The 25,934-nt window shown below is 39.1% G+C and overlaps 1 protein-coding gene across 12 annotated transcripts in view; it reads left to right on the top strand.

The window, feature by feature from the left end:
- ZNF521 (zinc finger protein 521) overlaps positions 1 to 25,934 on the top strand; it is a 231,713-nt gene that overhangs the window by 18,974 nt on the left and 186,805 nt on the right. For all 12 annotated transcript variants that reach the window (XR_016465140.1, XM_031612772.2, XM_090137489.1 and 9 more), the window contains one exon: positions 5,377 to 5,556. Coding sequence is in view for 11 of the 12 variants with exons in the window: in XM_031612772.2 (XP_031468632.1) it covers positions 5,377 to 5,556 (180 nt within the window). In the remaining variant the exon portion in view is untranslated. The remainder of the gene's footprint in view (positions 1 to 5,376; positions 5,557 to 25,934) is intronic.

The following is a 25,934-nucleotide window of genomic DNA, read 5'->3' as shown; positions in this document are numbered from 1 at the left end:
AAAGAGGATGTGCTATTTAAGCATTCTTTGGTACTGGTTTACAGAATTTTATGTGAAGAGCAGGAGTGCCACTTCTGAGCAATCTCATTCATTCAGGTGAGGTCACCTTTTGGAGTAAGGAATGTTCAAAGATCAAAGGTGATCAGAGGGCTGGAGCACCTCCCCTACGAAGACAGGCTGAGGGAGCTGGGCTTGTTCAGCCTGGAGAAGAGAAGGCTGAGGGGTGACCTTGTTGCAGCCTTTCAGTACCTAAAGGGAGCCTACAAACAGGAGGGGAAATGGTTTTAAGTTGAGGGAGGGAAGATTTATGTTGGATGTCAGGGGGAAGTTCTTTACAGAGAGAGTGGTGAGGTACTGGAACAGGCTGCCCAGAGAGGTTGTGGATGCTCAGTCCCTAGAGGTGTTCAAGGCCAGATTGGATGGGGCCCTGGGCAGCCTGGTCTAGCATTAAATGTGGAGGATTGGTGGCCCTGCATGTGGCAGGGGGGTTGGAGATTCATGATCCTTGAGGTCCCTTCCAACAGAATGGCCAGCCATTCTGTGATTCTGTATGTTCCTAAAGGCCACTGATCTCAGAGTAAGTAACTTGCTTGAGGACAGTTGAGATTATTGCTCTCAGGAAGGTGAGGAATGCAGTTATTTTTGTGGTCAGCTGGGACGCTTTGTATTTCTGTTGTTTGCATCCTATGGTTTTTTGTTTTGTGCCTTTCCTCGTTTCTAGCAGCTCTGTGCAAAAAACGCTTTGTTTAAAAAATGAGAGTTCTCTGCTTCTTTCTGAGGGGTAACATCTCAAATTCTTCTGAATGTACTTAATTCTCCACTTAACTATGTGTAAACTTGGGTGGGGAGGGATGGGAAATAAAAAGCACACTTGTACTCCTACAAACACACTGATTTGAAGAAATAGAGAACTGTGAAACCGGAGATCAATGTGACAAGAAATAGTTACTTTTCTGTGTTTTTTTGTTTGTTTGTTTTTGTTTTTTCCCTTAACATAGTTCTCAATGGTTACATTGTCTCACAAGTTATTTATTTCCCATCCTGTCCGGTGCTGTTCTCTGTCTGTTTCTAGGTGAGATTTAACATTCTGTTTTTCTCCATAGCAAGAATGTAATGCCGATGTTAAAAACAAAAACCCCTTCTGATAGAGCGAGCAGTACAGAAGGCCCACTTTGTATACACACTGCCAGAAGTTTTTATAGTAATACTTTGTATCTACACTCTGGATCTAACCATTAAATGTGCTTTTTATAGAGTACCAAGTTATAAATGTAGTGCAGCTACGGCATATTAATCTTACTGCAGAAATTTAATGAGGCAGTTGTTTTGCGATGGACACTATTGGGAGCAGAGAGCGACAGAGTTTTACTTTACCACTGAGCTGAAGAAATATTCCTTGCCTGGTAATAATTATAGCCACATGATCTTAGTTTTCCTTTCTTTTGCCAGCACTTTTCCATGCAGAAGTGTCTTGGAAGGAGGTCCACTGCAAGGCAGGGAAATGGGTTGGAAAGTGGGCTGTTTTCTTGGTAGTTTGATGTTTAGTTATGGATCCTCACAGCACAGGCAGAAGTATGTTAGATAAGTTTCAAGAATACAGTTAGTCTTTGCCAGTCCACCAAGATGGCTTTCAGATATTCATTACTTTTACTTGACTTTTATATGGGTTATAAAAAGTAAATGTGGTGAAACCTCATTTTTACATGGACAGAATAGAATTTCTGCTGGTTGGCCTGAAACCGCTCCCATACTTGAAATTAATTGAAGTCCATGACTTTATTGCCTCCAACACTTCTAAGCCAATGCGATTTTTCATTTTCCCCAAAGTTGCAGTTTTATTAGACCAGGTTACAGCAATAACATCCCTTATGAGGAGGAGGAAGAAGGGATAGGGAGAACCACCTGCCAGGGAACACAGTAATGAGAAAATCATACTTCTTTTAATTTCCATTTATAAATAATGTTAACGTAATCAGTAACAGAATAAAACTGTTCTTTTTCTTCTTCTTTTTTTTTTTTTTTCTTAAGTGCCTTAATAGACTGAATTTATTTCTGTTCCAAAAATACGACCCTTCTTTCCATACCAGATAATTTTGAATGATATCTGCAGATGGAGCTGGTGTGTGTATTGTTGCTGATGCATGTTAAAAATTTTCAGTAGGTCTCTGAAATGGGAAAGGGAAGCCTCTGGAAATGACAGTGGTGTTTGCAGATATTGGGGAAGGTAATCCTATTGTCAAGCCAGTCTTTGTTGAGGGACTTGTCTGCAGTAGTTGGAGATATCTGGGAGAAAGAAATGTGAGGGATGATTGACACCCTAAAGTCCATGTGTGAATGTGAGCTTTAAACAGGAGGTTACACAGAAAGTATAGTTGACTGCGCATTGCATTTCTAACATGCATTTAATTCTAGAGTTTCAAAATAGGAGCACAAGTAAGGCAGCTTATCCTCAGGTTAAGTAATCATTTAGGGTTAGAACAGCTCTTGATAGAAGCCGTTTGTTGTTGTAGCAAAAAAGAGTCTATTCACGAAGCATCTCTGTTTAAATACCACCTTGTTTCTGAGGTGACAACTTTTCATGGGAGCGAATCATGTTGGAAATGCATTCATGGAGAGGGGCTGAGACTGCCAGAACTCGTTTCACAAAGCTGTCGCAGGCTAAACTTGAACCTACGTCCCAGAGGGTCCCACTTAAGTGTTGACCTAAAAACAAATGTGCCAGTTGGCTAGAGCATGTATTCTGAAGTCACAGCAGAAGGGAATAAGCTTGACTGACTTCTGTCCCTGTAGAGTTTATATCTGCAAATGCAGAAGGAGAAGCAAAACATTTATTAGACTTAAAATGATTCTAATTTTAATAACTAGTCTCTAAGTAGGAAGCTTTAAATGGAGTGATTCTTCAGGCTTTTGTGCATTAAAGGGTGCATGTGCATACGTGTGTGTGTGTGCTGCTGAATTCCTGTAAAGTGCAAGTGCTTCTGAATAATAAGTCTGGAGAATTCCCTCCCCTCCCTTTTCTTTCCTTCGGCATTGTACTTAAAGCAGAGTCAGACACTACCCTTATTTTAAAACAAACAGGTCTGTAAACTTTATGTGCAGCATTTAAATACTCATGTTAAAATTCAAACCCAGTGCCCACATTTCCCTGAGTGCTGTCAGTTTTATGAGATGAAACTTGGAGCTTGAGCTGAACAACTAATAGCAGCGATGTGCACATGGTGCCTTCCAACAAGTGCTTAATGATGTTGGGTCAGTTTGCAACAGTTAAGACAATTATTTCTTTTTCTGAGCTGCTAAGAACCCTGTGATGTTCTAAGGACTTTTATTAAAGTTGCAAAATATCTTGGAAAACTATGTGACAGTGTGAGTTATTTAGATTCATTTAGAGCATTTAAAAATAGCTACAGCTCCATCCAACTCGTGTGCTTGATTAGCATCCCTTTATGCTTTGTGGAAGTGCAGGCTGCTCCTTTACTTGGAAGCTGCTGCCCAAGTTGAAGTTTTTATGCTTGCAAGAACCTTGTGAATGTCACACAAAAATTGTGCTCTGGCTGCACAGCAAATACGTTTTTGCCTTCAGAATGTGTTTTTTATTTTTTAAAATTAATCTGGTTTTCCTCTGTAATACAACTCCTTTAAAAATAAATTCCGCCCTTTACCCCTGTCAAAGAAATTCCTCGGTTTTGATCACGAGCCACATAGCATGAGGAAGGCTTCCTGACATGGGCCTCTTCCAGTATGTGCTGTGGGTCTGTCTGCATCTGAACAGCTGAAGGCAGGGGTGCAGCAGCGTGACCTGAAGGACACAGGCAGATGGGGAGAGCCCTGACCCTTGTGGCGGACATCAGAATGCCCACACTGCACACTGGGCAGAGTGGGGATGGCTGTGTCCACATCCCTGCAGGGTGCTGGCAGAAGACTTTTAGAGTGGAATCCCCCTCCTCCTCCTCACCTCATCCCTGTTCTAATATGAATGTAGTGGTAGCACGTTTTGGTTACTCTGTTCTCATGTGACTGTGTGTGATCCTAACCAGTTGGACCACTCACTGAACTGGGTCCACAGCCACCGTTGTGCTATCACTGTGGACACGGAGCCAGCTAGCCTCTCACTTGGCTAAAGGATGGAACATCTTAACATGCACTTGCACAACCCCCTGTCATTATGTGAGTTTATCCTTGTTTGTTAAAATGACTCATCTCAGTCTCAGCTCTCAAATAAAGGGAAAAATGAGGTGGCCAAAAAGGAGAAGGGAAGAGTGGTGAAACACTTGCATTCCTTTTGTTGGAATGTACACAACCGTTTTTCTTCTGCCTTTCACTTGTTGTACTGTGGTTCCCAAGGAAAAACAAAGTTAAGTGCCAGCTTGCTTTATTAGGGAAGGCAGATGGTTTTATTTCTGTCTTTGAAGGAAGCTTTTAGTGAAGTGGGCGAAAAGTCAGGAGCAGTTAAACCTTCTCTGTTCCTCAGAGGAGGAGGAAAAATCCTAGATTTTTTTTTATCTCACTTTGCATTGGTCAGCAGCAGGACTGAGGCAATGCAGTGAATTGCATGGCTTCTCTGCGGAGGGCATAGGGATGAGTGAGAACATTTCTTCTGGTTTAGGAGTTTCAGCTGGGTTCAAAATCGCTACTCTGAGGCTGGAACTGTTCTGCTTTCCTCTAAATACTTGTTAACATGTCAAACAGACAAAGCTCTCCTTGTGTCCCATTTGGACTTTACAATAGTTAGTTTCCAGTTTTCCATGATCTGGCAAATGCAGGAACTTTGTTGGGTTTGTCTGAAGTCATAAACAAGTTCAAGGTATAGATAAAGTTTTGACCCAGGGTTTCATCTTTCTGGGGCATTGTTTGTGTCAGGCAGCACAGTGATGGAGTGTTGGAATGGGCTGTGAAATAAAGATTAATTTTGTCTTTATGTAAATCAGGTGTGTTAGTCTCTTAATTCTGGTAGTTTCCTGTGAAATGCTGTAGTTACCAGTGAAAAGAAGCTCCTGCACACTCATTGATTTGATTTTTGTTCTAATTGAAAACTAATTGCATAGGTGGTTTATCCTTTCTTATAATGATCAAAGCAGCTTCTATAGCTCTGATAAAATTGACAAACCTAACATTGAAGCATGGAAGAACTGCTCGAGTGAGAAGTGCTGCATTTGTGGGAACAGAAGAGGAATTTTCCTTTCATCAAGATTAGAAAAAAGATTAATGAATGAAACTCTTTTGCTTATTTAGCAATAAAATCTACAGCATTCTGCAGGCTGGTGCCAAATGTGTTTCTTCTCATCCTTACAATAAGAAACCTATGATTTTTTTTTTTTTTTCTTTCTTTAAAAGTTCTCTGCTTAGATGCCTGAGGTCATGGTCTTGATTTTCTTTCAGACCCTAACTGTAAACTAGAAGACAAGACAGAAGATGGAGAAGTGTTAGACTGTAAGAAAAGGCCGGATGAAGGGGAGGAGTTGGAAGAAGAAGCTGTGCACAGCTGTGACAGCTGCCTCCAGGTGTTTGAGTCACTGAGTGATATCACAGAACACAAGATTAATCAATGTCAACTGACAGGTAAACAATTCCACTTTGTGGCTTCTTCCATTGTTCTGTTTCTGATTCCTATTTTCTGCTTCTGAACTCCCTCTTCCTTTCTCAGCTGTTTTACTTCTGCATTTGAATGCTTAGAGGTGAGACCTTTATAAATATGTTCTAGGACAGCGTTATACTGTAAATAGGGCACTATAAATTTCCTTCATAGTGAAGGGTGTACGGATAATTACTGCATTGTCACTGTATTTAAAGTGTGCTTTAGCTGTCTGTGTGCCTGGTTCAACTTTCCATGTTTGCTTATATGAATATTTTCCTCAGTCACTTGTGAACACAAGAGGGTGTTTGTAAATGGGGTTTAAGTATGGTTATATAATAGATGAATTTACACAACGGCATGTTGTAGGTCTGGGCTGGATGTTGCTTTAGTTTACTATGATAAATACAAATGTCTCTAAATGACTGTACAATAATCACTAACTGAAAGTTACTATCAAACAAATTGATAGAAAGAAAATGAAATCCTGGTCTTAGTCATGGAGCAAAACTGAGTACTGATCAAATACAGCTGACCTGAATAGAGTTGAGTGAATGAACCTGTAGCTGAGCTGAATTCCCCTCTGAAATGACTGTATACAGCCCCCTGACATAGACATCATATGAAATCTGCTGAAGTAGTTTTGCTTTTTAGATTTGGTAGCTCTTTCAATGGTACATGCAGTAAGTTCAAGTAGATCAACAGAAGAATGTTCATAACAGAAGGACATATTTTTTATTAGATGAAACTTGAGTTTTGGCCTCTACAGTGTAAAATGTATTTTTTGTGCAATACTGTTATGATAAAAACTTTTCACTATTAGAACACTGTAAACAAGGAAAGACATCCTTCCCATTTGGGAATGCTTTAAGAGAGTGTGTGCATGCTCATGTTTGGAGAGCTTTCCAGGTTATTTTGGTTTCAGTAGACTCATGAGAGGATGACTTAAAGTTCAAGTGGCAGTGCTGCTGTTGAGGGTGAAGTACAAAAAGAAGGTGACCAGAAGAGCAATAAGTGGGCAGAAGCTGATGGAAGGAGAAATGTGTACTTTTGTTAATACAGTTCTTTGCCTTTTCTTGCTTTTAAAATGTTATAACTTCAGATACAGTCAGCTTAGTCATACTCTAATCACTTCTACAAACTTCTAGAATGCATTTCTCTATATTGCTGGTGGTTTCAGTCAGTATGGATGTTCTCCTTGGACTTTAAAATACTCTTGATGTTTTCATATCCTTTTGTTTGTACTTTTCTTCTTTCTTTTGCTCTGTTTTGAAAAATGGGTGGTTTCAGCTTGTCTCTTCTTTCCCTCTCTCACAAGGCCTTCCCATTGCCCACTCTCCACCGCATCTCCCATTTACTACTTCAGATCACACTTATTCATCCCTGTTTTTCACTTTGATGTGATATATCAGTTTCTCCTTTCAAGTTGGTTAGTTGCTGCTCTTCCTCTATACCAAAAATTGGATTCCTTCTTCTAGTTGGGTTCTCTGCTTTAATTCTGCAATCAGAATGCTGTGACAAGTCCTTGCACAGTTGAATTAGGAAACTGAAGAAAAAAGGGAAAAGGAGAACAGTATGTAGGAAGAAGTCTGGAATGCTGTTCCTGAAAACATCCATTCTTGCTCAGAATTGCAGTGCTAAATGAGAGTGAAAACAAGAATACTGGATTAGTCAATTTGGGGTGAACATGTAAAGGCAAGAAAATATGTATGGTATCAAAGAGTGGGGGATTGAAAATTAATCTAGAAGAAAATTAAGTCCCTAAAAATACCTTTGCCTCTCTTTTAAGGAAACTTGTGTTAGTGAATGAGTAGAGATCAGACTGTTGGAAAGCTGATGAAGTGAATAAAAGCCTGAACTATGGATGCTTCTGAGATACCAAGTTGCCAAAAAGCCAGTTTTTCTCAGTTTCCAAAAATAAATACCCAAAATACACCTTTAAGTTGAGAGAAATGTCTGTATGGAATGGCCAAAGCTGATGTTTCCCTCTTTCTCCAGCACAAGAATATTAAACAGGTGGCTAATGACATGAATTCAGTCTAGGATCTGAAATTGCATGTATGACCTAATAATAAGAATGACATTTATAATAAATCTCATCCTTTTAGGTAGTTGTTTGTTTGTTTGTTTTTAGTTTATCAGTGACAAACAGTTGTCAGACAAGCAGCTTACCTTTTTCTTCTGAAGCACAGTAAATATTTGACAATATAAAAGCATGCTTTTAGAATTTCAGGCAAGCTCTTTGGATTCTTGACTTTCTCTTGGACTTCCATCCATGCCTTTGGGTGCCATGCTTAAATGAAAAGCTTTTGAAAAAAAGTGCTATCATGAACGGGGTTGTACATCTCACCACAGTCTTTCCGAAGCAACAAGATGTTACATTACTGCTCTGGTTCTCTCCCTTTGGAGGATGCCCTATGAAACTAGCAGACACCCTAAGCTATTTTTCAGTTGTTAATTTCTAAAGCAAGTCAAAAGGTTTACTAAAATTGCCTGTGTCGTATGTGGAAGAGGGCAGATTGCATCATCTGTCCTGATGTATGATCTTTCCATTGTGGACCTCGTCTCAGGGACTGAAGAGTCATCTAGACTGTTTAGAAAGTTTCCTATTTATTTAAAAATGCCAGGGCTGTCAGCCTCCTCAGTTTGTAGAGCTTCAGAACTCAAATATGAACTCTGAGTTTCTTCTGAGCAAGAAGCTGCGGCTTGTCTAGATCTTGCTGAGCTTTGGAGGTACTCTCTGAGATGCTTAGGGAACTGCTCTGTATGCAAGAATTTGTGAACTGTGCTTACTGACCTAGCTGTAGAGTTATTTTCCACACAGATATACTAGGAAGAGCAACAGTGAAATTGGTGGAACATACAAGAGGGCATAACAGTGGCTTAAAGCACCTCTTAGTAAATCCCTGGAGTATGAAATCTGAGAGCTGAGTGTCAGAGTGTCTTGGCTGACACTAATTCTCCCAGCCTGCTACCATGCTTGAGAATGGAGCTTTCCATTGTAGATTCTCAAATTGATACTGGGGCTTCTAGTTTTGTGTGTTCTTCTGAAGCATTAACGCTTCAGGAGGAGGAATGATATTCCTCTGCTGAATCTTCATTCCACTCTCAACCAAAGACAGAAATGGGGAGAAGGGAACTGATTAGCTGGATTATTAAACAGCAGTCCCAGTCTCTCAAAGTGTCAGTCACCGTCACCTATTCAGGGCATAGTGAAAGATGAGAGATACTTTACAACCCGGTGAGATTTGGCTCTCAGAATCTTCAGTTGCTGTCCTCTTGCAGATTTTTTCAAGGGAGAAGAAAAAAAGTTCTCCCCAACTGGTTCCTTCCTGTAATCTGCCATTTGAATTGAACTCATGTTCTTTTTCTAGAGGAGGGCATAGCTGATCTTTTATTCTAATGTGTGTGCTATTGATGTTTTCAATTTGGGTCTGATCCAATATCTATTGAAGTCAATGAAAAGGTTCCTATTGACTGCCGTGGGGGATGGAACAAGCCCTTTGTGAGCTATTTAATAGTATTTTTTGCTATCTGAAATTCTTGTACCGAAGCTTTCTGAAAAGGTGATGATTTATTTATGTTAATTGCTGACAAATTCTGTGATGTTTGTGAAATACAGATAATGGATAAAGGGGAGGAAGTTTTAAAATAAAATTCTTTGCAGTACTTTTATAGTCACTGACAGATAAGATGCTGTACTATATTAATTTAGTCATTACAAAAGATTGGCAATAAAAATATGGTTTTAATAGTGTTTCTCTCTGAAGTTAATGCTTTTCTCACTCTATCCTTCCTGCAGTATTTCCATTTAATAACTCATGAATCACTTGCACATTGTCATCCTCTAAATTGTGTACATAAGTAAAGGACTCAGTATGATTATGAATCTTCTGTCCTTCTAGTATAAGACAATTTGGATCCCACTGTAGGACTGTAAGTGCAGGATCAAATCTGGTGCACTGCCGATAAACCTCCAGCTTCGCTTCTCATCTCCTGGAGAGAAGCTGGACAAAAAAATAATCTTTTGCATTTCTGGTATATATGCTAGTATAAGACACAATTTGTCAGACACTTGCCCTAATGTTTTTCTTCACTGATAATCTCTTTCCTCTGCACACTGCTTTATGCTGTTTGTTTCACCTTTCCATCCAAACCCTGGGGGCTGTACTCTAGGATGTCTTCCCTGTGTAGGTGAGAACTGCCTTTCCTCTGGCTTTGTGTGTACAAAGGCATTCATTGTCACTGAGCTTGGTTCTCTTGATGATCCTGTAGACTGCTTTGGAATCAGAAGTCATAATAAGAGCATCCTATGGTGCTGCCTTGCACTCAATCAGTTATGCACTGAATACGCCAATCTAGTTGGCTGACTTGTTGAATAGCTCAACAGTGATGGAAGTGTTGATACACAGCGGATAGCTGTCCTGAATGCCAGTAAACCTAGTGCACATTATGTAACTTCCATACTAGCCATGCTGGTATCACCAGCTGTAAAACTTGTTTGAAAGCAGGCTACTGAATCATATGCAACCATACTTTCAATACTAAGGGTGTTCTGAAGGAAAAGACATAAGCTATTTTTCCACTGGGGGTGTTTATTTTACCTTTAGCTGATTAGATAGACCTAGTTTTATGCTTTGGGTTCTAGCTGAATGCTAGAGGTTTGACAGGTTGAGTAAGTATGTCAGGTAGAGTTGAGTCAAGAGCCGTTTGGTTGTGGTGCTCGGAGATATGATTTAGCAGAGGCTTGTTAGAGTTAGGGTACTATGGTTAGGCTGCAGTTGAACTTGATGATCTTTGAGGTCCCTTCCAACCTGAGTAATTCTACGATTCTATAATTCATGTTATTGCCTACCTTGTTACTGATGCTGAAAACGTTACTTGTTACTGCTATGAATCCCATGCCAATGAAGAGATGCAGTTCTGCTCTCCTAGCTGTGGTCAGAAGGTCCCCTCGTGCATCATCTAAAAATATTCCCAGCAGGTATATTGGGTACCTGTTATTCTGGGTGCTGCTTTCCATCAGCATTGGAGTATCACTAGGCTGGTAACTTCTAGCTGAGTATTTCTTTGTTTCTGATTATGATGATAATTAACTTTCATGAGCACAGTCCTCTCACATGGTCAATAAGCAGATCGTTACCTTCTTGTATGTGTAAAAGAAAGAGGTTGTGCTTTCTAACAACTTTACAGAAAGCATGCATGACAAGTATCATGGGCTTACCAAACAGGAGGTAATAGAGATTCCTCTATAATGGTTTCATTCTCTTCCCGCTTTTCTCGTCTTCTCAGTGCCCAGGAATCTTCTATCTTTCTGAATGAGTTAGTAGTGCCGGGACCACCTTCTTCACTAGAAGACTTGAAAACTTTCTGAGGAATTTTGTCCCAAAGGATGTACGTTGTACACAGTGAGACTACAAGATAGACCTTGAGAGCATTTAATGTTGTCATGGTTTGATATCCTAGCTAGAACTGTTCTTGCTGGTAACAAGTACTGTTCACTGATTTTCATTTGTCACCATGTGTACGGTGAAAAGATACGTGGCAAGGGTCCTCGATCATTTCTACAGGAAAAAAAAAAGAAAAATCTGAGCTTGATAAAAGTGCTTCTGAAAATAAGGACCCTAAGAAGTTAAATCTGTGATGCACCAAAAGCATATTCATCAGCCTCAGTGCAGCCAGTGGCACACTGCCAAGCACTGTTTGCCGAGTACAGTTACTTCACTTGAGAGTCACCCTGTTTCTCTTGAGAATTCCTGCACCAAGGACTGCATATGGATTTTACATTAAATGGTTATTGAATGAAAGATAAACAGTGCTTGGACTGAGGACTTGAGCTTAGGCCTCTCTTTTTCCCTAGAGGATTTCCCAGTTGCTGTTCTACAGAGACATACTTCTACTTTTCCATTTGCTTTAGATCAACAGACTTCAGACTTCTTTTCTGCAAAATGACATTCTGTTTGACTGAGAGTGGAAAACAGACCCTCTCCTCCAGTTTTCCATCCTCAGCCAACAGACATAGTTCAACACACTTCTTTGAGTTTGCAAATGGTGGACTTGCATCCTTTCAGAATTAAGTGATCCAGGACTGCAACTCCAAGTTTTTGATATTTGGGGAAGATGGGGAATAGGGTAATAACTACATTTTCTGCCTCTAAAGATCATAATATCAAACTCAGCAGTGAGCTGTTGTGTAGCTGTTCTGTGAAGCAGCCTTCTGAGAGTCTGGTCTTCCAAACATACCTATTGGAGTAACCCTATCATTAGACTCTTGTGCATTACAAAATAGCCACAGCTAGTTTCATGGTAGTTTGGGGAATCTGCTTCACAGAACTTTATATGCATAACTGTATGCTCCTTGGGAGGATAGATGAAGGTCTTGATAATTATACTCATAAGTGTTCATATCAAAATTGAGTAAAAACTTTGTAGGTATCTTTGTATATTGCTCAAATGTGAGGTGAACTTCAGTGCTCTGGACCTCAAATCTGTGACAGTAGGCTGCATAGCCTTCTTGTTGTTCTTCAAAACCCCTGTGCTTACCTTGTGAGACAATAGATCCATGATGAATGGCCAGTGTGGGCAGTGAGGCATAAACTCCTCCCTCTTTTGCTCAGAACCCATTAATCTCTGCTCTTGAGACTGTTAATAAGTCATAAAACCAATAGATTTTCACCTCCCGAGTATTTTAAAAGCAGCGTAGTGTACTTCCTGACTTGTCTGTCAGTGACCCCTTGTAAATGAAGGCAACCAATGTCTGTATTGTGAAATTGATACTTTTGACTCGGGGAACCCCTGTAATAAACCTGTTGATAAGTACTGATTGTAAACTGCCAGAACTCCTCTTCTATTTGGAAGCAGGGAAGGAAGCAAGTGATGGTGCCTTCCAGTGAGCTTTCAATGCTTCTTTTGCATCTTTCACTCATCTTTTTCTCCTAACTTCTGTTTCCTGTTTTCCTCTTACATTAGCCTGATTTTTTCCCTCCCTAAAAAGGCAATTAATCCATGGCATCCAGGATAGGGGGGCTGGCATATCTAGTCTGCATTCACACGGGCTTCACAGGTGTGACCATGAGCATGCTTGAGAGCAGCAAGTTCTTTTCCTAGCTCTGATGTCCCTAAACAGCTAGAAATCAGGGGGACTAGCCCAGCACCATGGACAGAGACAGCTTCTCCTGTGCCAAGGCATCGAAGTGAGCAGCATTGATTGCTGAGCCAGAGAGGTGGTACAGAGAGGCGAAGGGAATTCATGTAGGCATCCCCAGAGCTGTAGTTACTGGATCTGGTTCATGATACAACTGTCTCTAAGCTGTATTTTACATGTAAATAGTCTAGCAATGTATTTGGTGCTATTAGGGTTCATCTTGCAACAATCCAGGCCTTACTAAGTGAATGAAACATGGCAGCAGAGATTGCCAAGGTGATGTTAAATGCATCAAAGTATTCATTTCTGGCCAGAATATAAATCCAATCATCCTGAGACTTGGGCATCGTACATTTGAACCATGCTTTTGTATACTTCTGTTCAAAGCTTCTTAGTAAGTACTCTTTTGCTGAGGGTAAGGAATGAATATTGAGGACAACAGTACTCAGTTCTGTGGGTCCAAAGAGTCCACATGCCTGTCAGTCAGACTGTTTTTCAGCATGAACTTAAAAGATATTTAGGTAACAATTTATTTTACTTAAGTGTCTTCATCCCAAGTCCTGCTTAGTGATAGGACTTACGGTTGTAGTCCTAAGCTCTGCCATAGGACATGACTACGTAGTATTTTTTGACTTAGGGCTATGAGACCATCAATTAGACGTACTTGACATGCCATTGTGGGTGATTGTAAAAGCATTAGGTCATTCTCAGGGGAGGGCTATAATAGCATTGCAAATAATTCTTCTACTGGCTTTGATATTTCTTAGTTATCAGGCTAGCTCTGCACAATTGCCCCTGTCTCCAAGTACTGACTTGTCCAGCTCTGAAGCTTTTTCAGACTTAGCTCAAATGTCTCCCTGGTACTCTGTTGAAAATGTGCCCTAGCTAGATATAGGACTTCACTTTATTACACTGACAATCTGTTGCTGCATTTATTTATAACCGCTGCTGGGTGTTCTAAAGGTCAAGCCATTTCCTCACAGAGTGTTTCCAAGTGGGCAGTGCAAGCTATCTCTCTGTGTTACCATTTGGCTACTATACCTTTCCCATTGAATATTAACCTTGATCTCCCATTGCTCAAATGACACTTCCTCCTGTTGGAGAAGGGGATCCAATTTCTGAGATCTGCCAGGTGATGACATGAGGTAATCCATTGACCTTTATCAAGCACTTGTGTGGAGGACGTAACTGCCAGAGCTTATTCCAGTTTTATGAGAGCAGTACTATAATCACTATTAGATCTACGCATCTGAAATTCCTAATTCTCATTGTCCAAGGAAGACAGTTGCCTGGAGGGGAGGGGGGCGGGGTAGGGAGAGTCATCAACACTGGCACATATGTGAAGAAGGAAAAATAGTCATTACTTACCCTATGATAACTATGCTGCTTCCAATTACTGCTGTAATCAATATGGATCCTGTGGCCAAGCTTGTCTTGCTTTTTCACTGTCCTTAGTAATACAGACTTTGAATTGTAAAGCTGATGCTGATACAGGGTCATAGCTACCCTGGCCTTTATTCAGCACAATGGGGATTCACGTGTGTGATTCTAATAGACGCATTATTAAAAATAAAATAATGATCACGTCTTGCATTCATGCACGTATATACACCTACAGTCCATGTTCACTACAACATTTCAGAGAATCAGTTTCTGTAAATACTTGTTCTTTATTACATGCTTCTATTTTACCGGAATGTTTATAATATGTTGTTAGTGTATTACAAAATGTGTCTTGTTGCCATGACAAAACTTGTCTTTTTAAACGGTGAATTTCCTCCACCTTCTAAAATTATTTTCTTGAAATACTTGCTGTTTTTATTATTGGTGCTTGCTTTAATTACCATTTAGAAATGAACGGAATGGGAGGTACAACGGATTATCATTACTTATATATGCAGCAGTTAAATTCATAGCTTGAAAGCCAAATGTAACAAAATGCCCCACAGCTCTTTTACACTTTGCTTAATACAGCTGTAGAAGAGCCTTAATTCATGTTTATACAATCAGTTATAGAGTATTAAGGCTTCTGAGTGATATGGTGGTTCACTAACACATAACCTCTATGGGCTCAGTTTATCCTTCCAAGCGTCATCTGAGGGGTGTAACAACAAAACAAAACAACAACACAAAGCCTCTCTTTATGGAAAATGGAATTGCAGGAGGAGAAAGGTCCTCAAAGACCTCCATTCCCTGCGTGGCTTTTGCCTAATAATCTGTCTAAGGTGATTGTAAAACCTCTGCTGCTTCCATAAAGTGACTTTTTTTAGAAGGGATAAGACAAATAAAGGGTGTGTATTAGTACATCCAAGATGTTCTGAGCTGTACCTTGTGCTTTTTGAGAAAGACACCTACTATATCAAATACTCCATTGTGAAAATCCACTGTGATGTTCAGATAGAAATTTAGCCCTGGCAGTGTGCAGTATTTCCAGAAAACACTGGAACCTGCAGTTCCTTTTATGAAAGCTCTTCTGTTTTGTTTTGTTTCATTTTTTGCAAGGCACCAGATACACCATTAATTTCAAAAAATCATCCAAAATGACTGATAGATGAGGCAAACTCTTTCTTAATGGGAATATTCCTAATTTTATATCCCTATACCTCTACTAAGAGGTCATAGTCCTTAGCTGGGGATATCTTTTGGGAATGCTGTAGTGTAACTGAAATCTATGACCTCTTAATAAGCACCAGGAGAAAGAGATGGGGATCATTCTACAACATGCCCTGGGGGTGTTTTCCCTTCAAGAAGGCAAGCTGAAACTGTTCAACTTTTTTCTTTCTTTCAGTTTTTTACCTTCAGGGGGAAATTGATCGATTTGGAGATGATTATTCCATAATCTCTGAATTTTTCTTCTTCTACACTGCAATGGGAACTCCTTGAAGTTTAAAGGCGTTGTGTCTCCTGTGTGCACTATGGAGTGAAGCCAAGGAGTTTATGGGGACAGCAGTTCTTTTAGCACAGTTAGAGCAATAGTAGGCAAGTTTGGAACTGAAATACCAGGAGAGTATGGACAGAAAATGGTAAATTTTTAGTTAAATTTGGTTGACTAAGTGTCATCACTTATCTCAATGGATGCTTCATCTGGGATTTATTTTGGGGTAAGGAACATGGGGTTTTCCTAGAAATGCAGATGTATGGAAGACATGTTGAAACTGAGATTTCTCATAGTAAATTGAGGGAAACTAGGAAGGTTGAGCTGGCAGTCAACTTCTAAAAAACTTGAACATGTCAAGGAGTATTTGCTAATGATTAAATAATAATACGAAATGCTGGAAAAGTGATCTATGAATTTTGGATTAAATTCACTCTTTAATATAGTTTATTAAAGTTATGTTAAGTTTGTACACATACAAATAAAGTGATTTAATATTTTTGTCTGCAATATTTATGAAGCACATGAAATACAGTAAATTATTTTGCCTGTGTATAAACAAGGATAGTATGTTTTTGGAACAGGGAATGAATTGCAGTGCTTCAGAATGTCTTTAGAAATAAAACTCTGTATAGGGTGGTGTCATGGACTGGCACTTCATCGATATGTATAATATATGGAAGTTCATTTTAAATTTCATAAGAATACCTGCCACTGACTTATTACCTCTCTAACCATGACCAGAAGTGGTGTCTCGCATTTGTTTTAGTGCTGCATCCCAGCAGGAAGTGCAGCCTAATGACTGGAGGAAGGTTGGGTGACTCATGCGGGGGAGGCTGGAGAGGGGTCAAGTTTTCCAAGTACTTTACAAATCTACCAGCTGTAAAAGTGATGGATAGGGAAATGAAACGGCAGTTGCTGATTTACCTTTCTCTGACAAACGTAGGCTTCAGCATGTGAGCGCATAACACATAAATTTTTCTGTTAACACATAAATGAACATTAATATTTTTTTCATATGTATGCATTTATTTCTCATTGCTATTATCTGATTTCGGTATGTGGTCAGAACTGATGCTTGGATTTTGCAAAAATCTAATGTGTTTGATCTTTCCTATGCAATCAGTTTCTAAGCAACACATCCTTTGTCCTGAACTATTTTAATATGTCAATAACCGTAGGTTTCTGTAATATTCTAATTATTCTTCTAAACTGCATTTCAAATACTTTGAACAGTTTTAATGTTTGCTTTTGTTACAATGTTATGACTAGAATATTTTGCATTACAGGACAATCTTTCCTTTCCTAAGAATCTGTGTAGCCTGAGTGGAGAATGTTTTTCAATTTAAGTCCATCAGTTGCTGGTTTTAATCTTTGCTTCATCGAGACCAATGGAAATGTCATTATTATGTTCATTGAGGGCAGGATTTCTACTAGTGAGTTCAAATACTCTTTGGATTGTGTGATTGCTCTCAGGATTTTTCTCTGTGGCACTCAGATCTCTGCCTTTCCAACACTCTTTTCAAAATACTCAGTACTTAACAAACTACTTCCAAATAGCTTTTCCAAAAAAGCTGACAGTCAGTGGTATTAACCCTGTAGTTACAGGAGCTTTCCCATGGTTCATTAGTCTGAAAGCAGTAAAGCTTTCCTTGTCTGCCATGATGAGAGCTTTCAAAAGCAGAGGCTGAGGAAATGAAGAATGAGGTTTATCTCATTAAAAGTAGATACTGCCACTTCTGTGACCTTCTCCACCTGTCATTGTCTTTGATTTTTCTCTTGTTATTTGGTATGCTTATTCTTGCTGCTGAGGCTCTACTTTTTTTCTCCTGTTATCTTTATACTTTCTATGCTCTTACTGAGTGTTTCTGGAGGTATGCTTTTATTTCTATCATATTTTCAGCTATCAGCAGGTTAGGTATCCCTGCAGTTCTCCCTTTGGCTGAGGAGGGTGGAGATGATTTTCTCCAGTGCTGCAGCATCCCACTGTGTCTCTCCTTCTTGTCTGTTCTCCCTCTTTTTTCACTCTTCACTTTTCCACTGTTTGTTCCCTTTTTGCCTCTAGGATCTCCACAATAGTGTTGCTATTCCCATTGGGTACTTCAGTAAGAACAGCAGACTGCAAAACCCATTCAGTATACTTAGTTTCATTCTGCAGCCTCTGCTGGACTAACTTTATACTGCTTTTTGTAGGAACCAAAAACATAGATGCTGTACGCTCGGGTCTACAGCCTATCTTGTTATTTGCACAGTCATTCATTATGGTGGTCTCTTTCTTGATTTGGTCACTTTTTAACCAATTTTATTAACATTCTGACTTCTGTCTAATGCTTCCTATACCATAGTGGATAGCACTGAAAATATGGCATAATATTCCCAAATTGTGGGAACATTTGTCCTTCATAGCATGTTTGGTAAGCTACACAACTTGTACTTTTTTGTCAAATAATAAGCATATTTGACCCTGATTTATTGCTGAGGATGAGTTTGCTTACGTTGAGTTGGCTTCATGAGAAGCTATTGACTTTTCTGTTGCATTTCAGTTATTGGTCAGTGCCGAAAGTGCTTAAAATTACTTGTGTAGTTCTCCTCTATGGGTGTGGAAATAGGCCCGATACAATTTAAAGACTAAGTTCTACCTGTTGCAAAATTCATAGGCTTCAGTACAAAATCAAAGAAAAATTCTCTCTGCTGTAAGTCCCACAGATCTTTTCATAGAATATTCTTGAAACTACACCTCAGTTAGTGGATCTGATGACGTGCTGAAAGGGGATACCAGATGTAACTGGTTAATAAATAATTGTTCAGTATGTCAGTATTGTTTTTCACATGTGGGACAAGCTTTACATTTGATATGCCTTAAGAACTGTACAATACCTCTCAGTCTCTCTCTCTATGCTCCGAATCTTTTTTACAACTATTTATCTACAGTACCATGATACGTCGCCAGTACTGCAGAAGATAGCAGCTAAAACCCATGAGATGTAGTAGGGGGAGACAGGAAGCCCTGGCCAAGAATAATGTGGCAAACCTCCTGCTCTTGTGAAAAATGCCACAGGATCTCTGCTGCCCACAAAAAGCAGATTGCATTTCAGTTTCTTAAGGCATAATGGGTGGACTGTTTTATGCACGCATTGCCAAAAAATGGCCAATGCTTTGTTTTTCAGGTGAGTCATATACGTGGGAGCTGCATGTTTCAGAATGGTATCGCTCTCCTTTGTCACTCCTTCATTTTGGATGCAAATGTCAGTACGGTCACTTCTATAAGATGTGGGGAGGCTGGCTGTGGTGTCCCAGCCATTGGTAGAGAAACTGCTCCCACATGCAAGGGCTTTAAGTCCCACACCATTCTGAATCATGGAGTCGAGGAGGCGGTTCAGGGTAGTGTTTAACCCTAATCCTGGCCCTCCCTTTTCTCCTTACCTCTGTTCTCTGGGAGTTCTAGCATAATATTTTGACTTGTGAGCCCAGAGGGTTGACTATGTGGCAGACACTTAAGGTAATTATGGGCTTACTTATACATTTTACTGTCAAATTACGTAATTTTCGATAGAGGGCATAATGTATGCTTTCTAATACACACTCTTTGAGGCTTGGGGGTTCTGCCTCCTTTTAGATAGCTTAGAAGTCAAACCACGTGTTGTTACAGACCTCGGTACAATTGCCATGAAACGTGTATAGCATTCCTTCCTTTCCTTCCATAACATTCTAGGCTGTATTAATGAAGACTGCTCTGTGGAAGAAAAGGTTTATCTGAGATTTTTTACTGTAATATGTGGAATGTGTTTACTAAACTGTGGAAGCTATTAGGGGTACAGGAAATGTTGCGTATTTTGGTATGCTCTTAGTGAATTGAGACACAGAATAATCATTCTTCCATCAGCCAAGTGTAGTAAATGTGGTTTGCAAATCGAGTATTATTTGCATAGTTTATAGGCTTGCTGGTTACGAAGTATATATTTTTATCAGGATTATATGCCTCCTTCTGAGGAGGGGAAATGGGCAGAACAGAGAAAGTCATCTTTTAGAAACAAAAAAAACCCCATTATTTTGCTATTGACTAAAAGTAAATTTTGATTAACATTGCAATTGCATTTGTTGATGACTGGAACTTAAGAAATGCTTCTTTGAGTGTAAAATTCATTCTTAACGTTTCTTGTACTCTTACAGAATTGACTTCTTTTTGAATGGGAAAGAGACATGTTTCTTCAGCAAGCATCTTTTGTATCTTTTTATAGAAAAAGATATTCCAACTTCTGTCTGACTCTAAGTTCATTATAGTATCCTTTCTACATCTTTCTTGTGCATTGTTTTACATGCTGGATTAAAGGGTCTTCGTTCTTACTGCTTGTCAGTAAGTAGTTACATCAGATTAGAAGAAGAATCATTTTAAGTTAGTTTGCATTTTAGCTTTAAGGACATATCTCCTATACATGACTTTTTAGTTGTTTTTTGTCTAATGGTATAAAGATATTGTATGCTAAAGATCCAATATGATGGACGTTTCAAATTAAAACATGATTTGCAGTTAACATTTTTGCTAGCATTTCATCTGTGAGAAATGTTAGTGGTCTTCATTACTTTTTCTCAAGAAATGTTCCATCAACTCCCAGGTCCAAAAAATGTCTGTTTTTGTACAGGAATAGCTATCATGCACTGGTGAAGTGTTTCTACAATAACGTGTAATGTTATATTATCATTTAAGTAAAGACTGTACCATTCTCCTTTTCCAGACCTTACAAGCATGATCAGACATGCATATTTTACAAAACGCTAAGATTGTCTGAACAAAATGCTTTCAGGATCTCACAGTTCAGTCCCTGCTTTTATTCTCTTTTTAATGCAGACCTGGCTCAATGTAAGTAGTTCACTTGAAGTTCATGCAGTGAGTGGATTTATCATTCAAAGATGAGTAGCTAAGTAAAGTTACCTCACCTTAAAGTTTGCAGCTCCAAAAGTGATCTCATAAAATGTGTCCTCATATGTTCTTTGGCTCTTTCTATGAGCTAGAGTAGGAAGAAAGAAAGTGAGAATCAGATTCCTTCTTTCCAAACTAAGGCACGCTATGTAGTCTGTTATCCCCCTTGATATTTAAAGTTGAACCCAATCATTCAGCCTACTTGTTAAATATTCTAAGTCTTATCTTTCTAAACTTTTGTCTTCATTCTTCACTTTTCATTTAGTTCTTAAGTTTCTTACCTTTCTTCCTTTTGTTTATTGTTTCCTGACACCATAGAAGAATCTTGTCCTGGTAAAAAGGAAAATGTTTCTATTTGATTGCTGATAAGCAAATTAATGCAAGAGTTTGCTCCTTTAAGAAGAAAATAAGTTTAAAGTCCACTGATTTCTTCTATTGTTAATCCATGAGTGGATGTTAAGCTATTTAAAATGACTGATCCTAAAAAGCCAGTCTACGTGAAAGCAGATTCACAGAGTGCACAGTTGAATGTGGAAGGGACCAGGCAATAGTAGATGAATTAGACAAATTGCTATCCCTTTTTGTAAGTAATCACTTACAGTCAGAATCTTCTGGCTCATGCAGATAATGAGGAACTTCAGTGTTTTCATTCAAAGACGCGCAGTTCTTTTCTTCTTCTACATTTTTTTTTTCTTTCTTTTTAATAATTGGGAACTTTATTTCTACTTTGCACTCACTGGTGAGGAAATACTGAATGTGCCTCTCTTAAATCCTTCCTGTCTGGGGTTCAACTCCCAATGCAACTCTATCTTTTTGCCTTACAGCCTTTGATGTGCTTATTCTCACACTACCTCAGTAAAGTTGGGGAGATCTAAGGGTGCTTAAAACTTAAATTAAAAAAAAAAAACACACAAAACTTAATCACTTAAGATGAGATATAGGTGCTCACATCCAAAGCTGTGACCCTGAAAAGCTTTGCTGAGCTCTTACCTCCTCAAAAAGATACTCTTCTGGCACACTTAATGGTCTCTTGTTTCATCTTGAGCGTAGAAGTATTTTTTTTTTTTTTTTTTTTTTTTTTTTTTACTCTAAGCTGTGGACAATAGGGAAAGTAGTCCCACACTGAAAAGCAGTAAACTACAGTGAAGATTTTAACTTAGCAGGTAAAGGGGTAAAAGTAAGCAATTACACTGAATATTAATCTTCCACATTGCCTCTCTCTCTTTTTTTTTTTTTTTTTTTTTTTAAACCATTCCAGTACTTGTTCCAGGCTGTCAGTGAAGGAATCTTTTGCATATCAGTGAAATTGTTATTCAGGAATACTCCACTTACAAATTTGAGAGGCTTGAAGATGCACAGGCTATTTCAAAAGGAAATGTAACACATGCAAGGTGGTTACTAACAATGCTACCTTTCTTGTTCAGGTTGTTCTTAAATAGCATCATGAGGTTCCAGTGCAGGAAATGTTGCTGGAGATCCTCTGGAGAGAGGAGTAAGGAATGGAGGATGTGGAGAGAACATTCTTTTGTTCTGTGGTGTTCAGTGGCATTGAGGTGGTGTTTTCACTGTTCTGTAAATATCTCAGTTTTTCTCTTTGGCTTAAATAGGAAACGGTATGGATAAATGACATTCCAGGGATGAAATTACTGGTAGAATGCAGAACTCCTAATTTAATTGAAATTCTAAGCTAGCCTTTTCTGTATACTAGTTATGTCAGTTAATACTGTTACAGAGAAGCAAGACATGGTGTGTGCTCATGCTACCAGTCACTTCCACAACAGATTTCTGTATAGCTGTACTTGTATTCAGAAGTGAATGTTTTATTTGAAATCTCAAATACTGATCTTAGTAACTCAAAGTAGAAGATGAGGTTTTAATGATTAGAGTGTGGCATCTGTTAATTCTAGCTGATTTGTGTACCTGTATTTCATATAAATTTATACAAATGATTTGAAAATGGGCATGCATCAATGTATAGCCAACATTTGATTTACTGACCATAATTGCTACTCATTTAAATGACATTTTTACATTGTTAGATGACAGAGGGCTGGAGCACTTCTCCTGTGAGGAAAGGTTGAGGGAACTGGGCTTGTTTAGCTTGGAGAAGAGAAGGCTTTGGGGAGATCTCATTGTGGCCTTCCAATATTTGAAAGGAATGTATAAACAGGAGGGAGAATGGCTGTTTATGAAGGCGGATAGTGATAGGACAAGGGGGAATGGTTTTAAACTGAGACAGGGGAGCTTTAGGTTGGATATTAGGAGGAAGTTTTTCACACAGAAGGTGGTGAGGCACTGGAACAGGTTGCCCAAGGAGGTTGTGGATGCCCCATCCCTGCAGGCTGGATGTGGCTCTGAGCAGCCTGGTCTGCTGGTTGGTGACCCTGCACATAGCAGGAGAATTGAAACGAGGTGATCATTGTGATCCTTTTCAACCCAGGCCATTCTACGATTCTATGATTACTTGCAAGTGGCTTTTGAATCTAAGAAATTTTGTACGTGTGTACAATGTCTTTTGGGGAAGAAATCAAAGGATATTAAATCGTGTAAGCAAGGTGTGGTGGAGAACATGTTTGCTAAAATCCTTAATTGCTGAATGAATATCTTAGTAGCTGAAAGGATGTGGAGATGTCCAAGCCTCTTGTCACTTTGCACCCAAAGTTAACAGAACAGTCCTCTGTTCATATATTTCCACCACCACTCAGTATAATTTATGAAATTTAGAAGAGTTTAATATTTCCTGAATACATGTGACCAGGCAAAACAGTGAACAAGATTGTATCTGTGTGCTTTTAAGGAATAGTGGAAGCAGGATTAGCATCCAAGTTGGGGTAATTAAACTCTAAATTTCAACATAGTCACCTCAAAATACTCCACAAAAATAAACGTTTTCTCAAAAAGTAGAAGTTAGGTATTACTGTGGCAGTCTTCTTCAGCCTTTTATTTGCTGTTACTTATTGATGTTTGCAATAGTAAGTGATGAAAGAAATACCCGAGGAAAGGCATAGTAACCAGATTAATTTAGGACTCTAAGCTAAATATGCAAGTCTGCTGAAATGAAGGGAGGCTGTACTCGATAGATTGTGAACATTGAGGCCCCTGTAATGTTAGCATTACCCAGAATTTTCCATTGTGGTCTGCAAATCAAAAGGGAAAAGGGAGATGAATAAGAAAGGTATATCACATAGAATGGGGTAGATTTCAGCACAAAAATCCTTGCAGTAGTGAGCAGTAACTGTGTTAAGTCTGTATCCTGTGGTATGACACAGAGTTGTATTAACTTGTGAGCAAACAAAATCTTTCTCAGGATGCTGCTTCTGTTCCAGGGCTGGCAAGATCCCCAGTAACTTGAGTGTTTTTTCGTTTGCTTTAATGCACAGTGCGGATACGCCAAGTCTGCGTATTTGATTTGCAAAGGACAGAAATGTGCTGGTTTTTCACTTAGTTGTTGATGTTGTATGTTGTCTGGATAGCATGACAGTCCTTTCATAGATTCAACACTTTGAAATATGAATTTCTGTAGTTTCACATCTGTGTCCTCTGAACTTGACAGGTGACTGAATCCAGAAGACAGGCTTTTTTTTAGTCACTGCAGACGGAGGTGTTGTTAACTTGGAATGTGTTGCTCAGACTGTTGGATTTGTTTGTTCACTGTTGGCCTCTGCTGTAGGTTAGAAAAGAGTACAGGCAGCTTTCTGAACAAGGGAATGGAATTCAGTCTGTTAGCACAGTCACACACTCATTACAGTGTTTCATTTTATATTCCATTTTTCCTTGTTAATTTGATCCTGTCAGTAGTTAAAACCAGGTAATTTGATCCAGAAATGATGTGAATCATCTATGGAGAATTGAAGCGTACGGAAATTTAACATGAAAGAGAGACCTGTCTTGCACCTGTTTTTCTGCACCAGTATACAGTGACCCTAGAGAAGTTAAACAAGGAATTTTCTTTTGAAAGAGAAGGCAGAATTTCTGCATGATATTAAGGAGAAAAGAGCCTCAGGGAGGATCTTTCAATCACTCTGAGCTGACAAAATGCTCCAGAGCAGCACAGTCCACTTTTTCTGTCACGTTGAAGAATGAAGACACAGTTCAAGGGTGTACTATTAGTATCACCAAACCAAACTTCAAGTGTGTGTGTGATGGAGAGGACCCTGCTGTAGACAGCTAGCTCAGCTTCTCATTTGTAGTAACTTGAGAATACTAACAGGCCTTTTCTTGAGATCTTATTAAAGATAAGGCAGAAAATTCTTGAGGAAATTTGAATCATTGAATTATTTATCATTATTTTAAAACTTGAGCATGCTGACTACTTTTTAAATATAGAAAACAAAAACAAAGGAGAATAACCTGGTGAAGTATAGGTACTTCTGCCACCTTTATTAGCACCCTGTGCCTCGCTCAGGTGGTGTTCATAGTTACCTAGACTACTATCTGACTTGTGCCTTGAGGACATCTACAGTGCTCGTGAGACAAGACTTTATGGAGCAGACTCACACAGTACTCTGCTTCAGAAAAGAAGTGATTGCTGGCCATAAGAAATCAAAAGGGAGCATTACATTACTTCCCACTGCAAATGTGATCTGGACCAACAAGCTGTAACCTGCACTGACAAGAAAATTAGCCTCACCACTGTATTTTAAGGGGGAAAAGCATTTCTTGGTAAGATGTAAGGCAATTCCTCTCTGTAAGTGTGATTGCCATATCATCAGAGATAGGGTGAGTGGGAAACGACAGAATGGTTAAAGTAAGCTACTTTTTGTTACATCTTTGTAATTGATCAAACGTGTTTTTTGTCAATATGAAAACAGAATGAACAAAGGAGATGGTCTTCTACATAGTTCTCAGTGAAGCAGATAATCTTGGTTCACTGAGTATTATATAAAAATGAAACACTTTTGATATCATGGCGTGATGAATGCTTGATTTTGACTGCACATGGGGAACATGCCCCCTCCTTCTTCAGCCACACCACTGAGTATGACACCTACAGCTTCCATGGCTGAAGAGACTGAGCAGTACATCGTAAGGAAGGAAGACTTGGTGGAACTTCAAGGTATGCATTTATAGTCTGTCATGACAAAAAGCCTTGTGCGAGAACAAATACGTATGCTTATTTTTTTCAGTTTATAAAACTATGTCTGCCAGGGTTTGTAAAAATGGGAGCAGTAATTAGGATCAGTATATAAATACTGATAAATATTAAAATTAAATAATAAATCCACTTAAACTCTCCACAGTTATCCCATATCTCAAACATACAATGTGTGACTCCCATCTACAAGAATGGTCATAAGGTGGATCTGGGAAACTACAGGCCCATTTGCCTGATCGTTTCAGGGAAGGTTACGGAGCTGATCATCTTGAGTGAGATTACATGGCATGTGTGAGACAACAAGGGGATCAGGCCCAGTCGCCATGGGTTTGT

The sequence above is a fragment of the Phasianus colchicus genome, chromosome 3 (genome assembly GCF_987193195.1).
Source record: "Phasianus colchicus chromosome 3, bPhaCol1.hap1.1, whole genome shotgun sequence".
NCBI lineage: Eukaryota > Metazoa > Chordata > Aves > Galliformes > Phasianidae > Phasianus > Phasianus colchicus.
The sequence above is the reverse complement of the archived record's forward strand: the minus strand, read 5'-3'. Positions and strand labels throughout refer to the sequence as shown.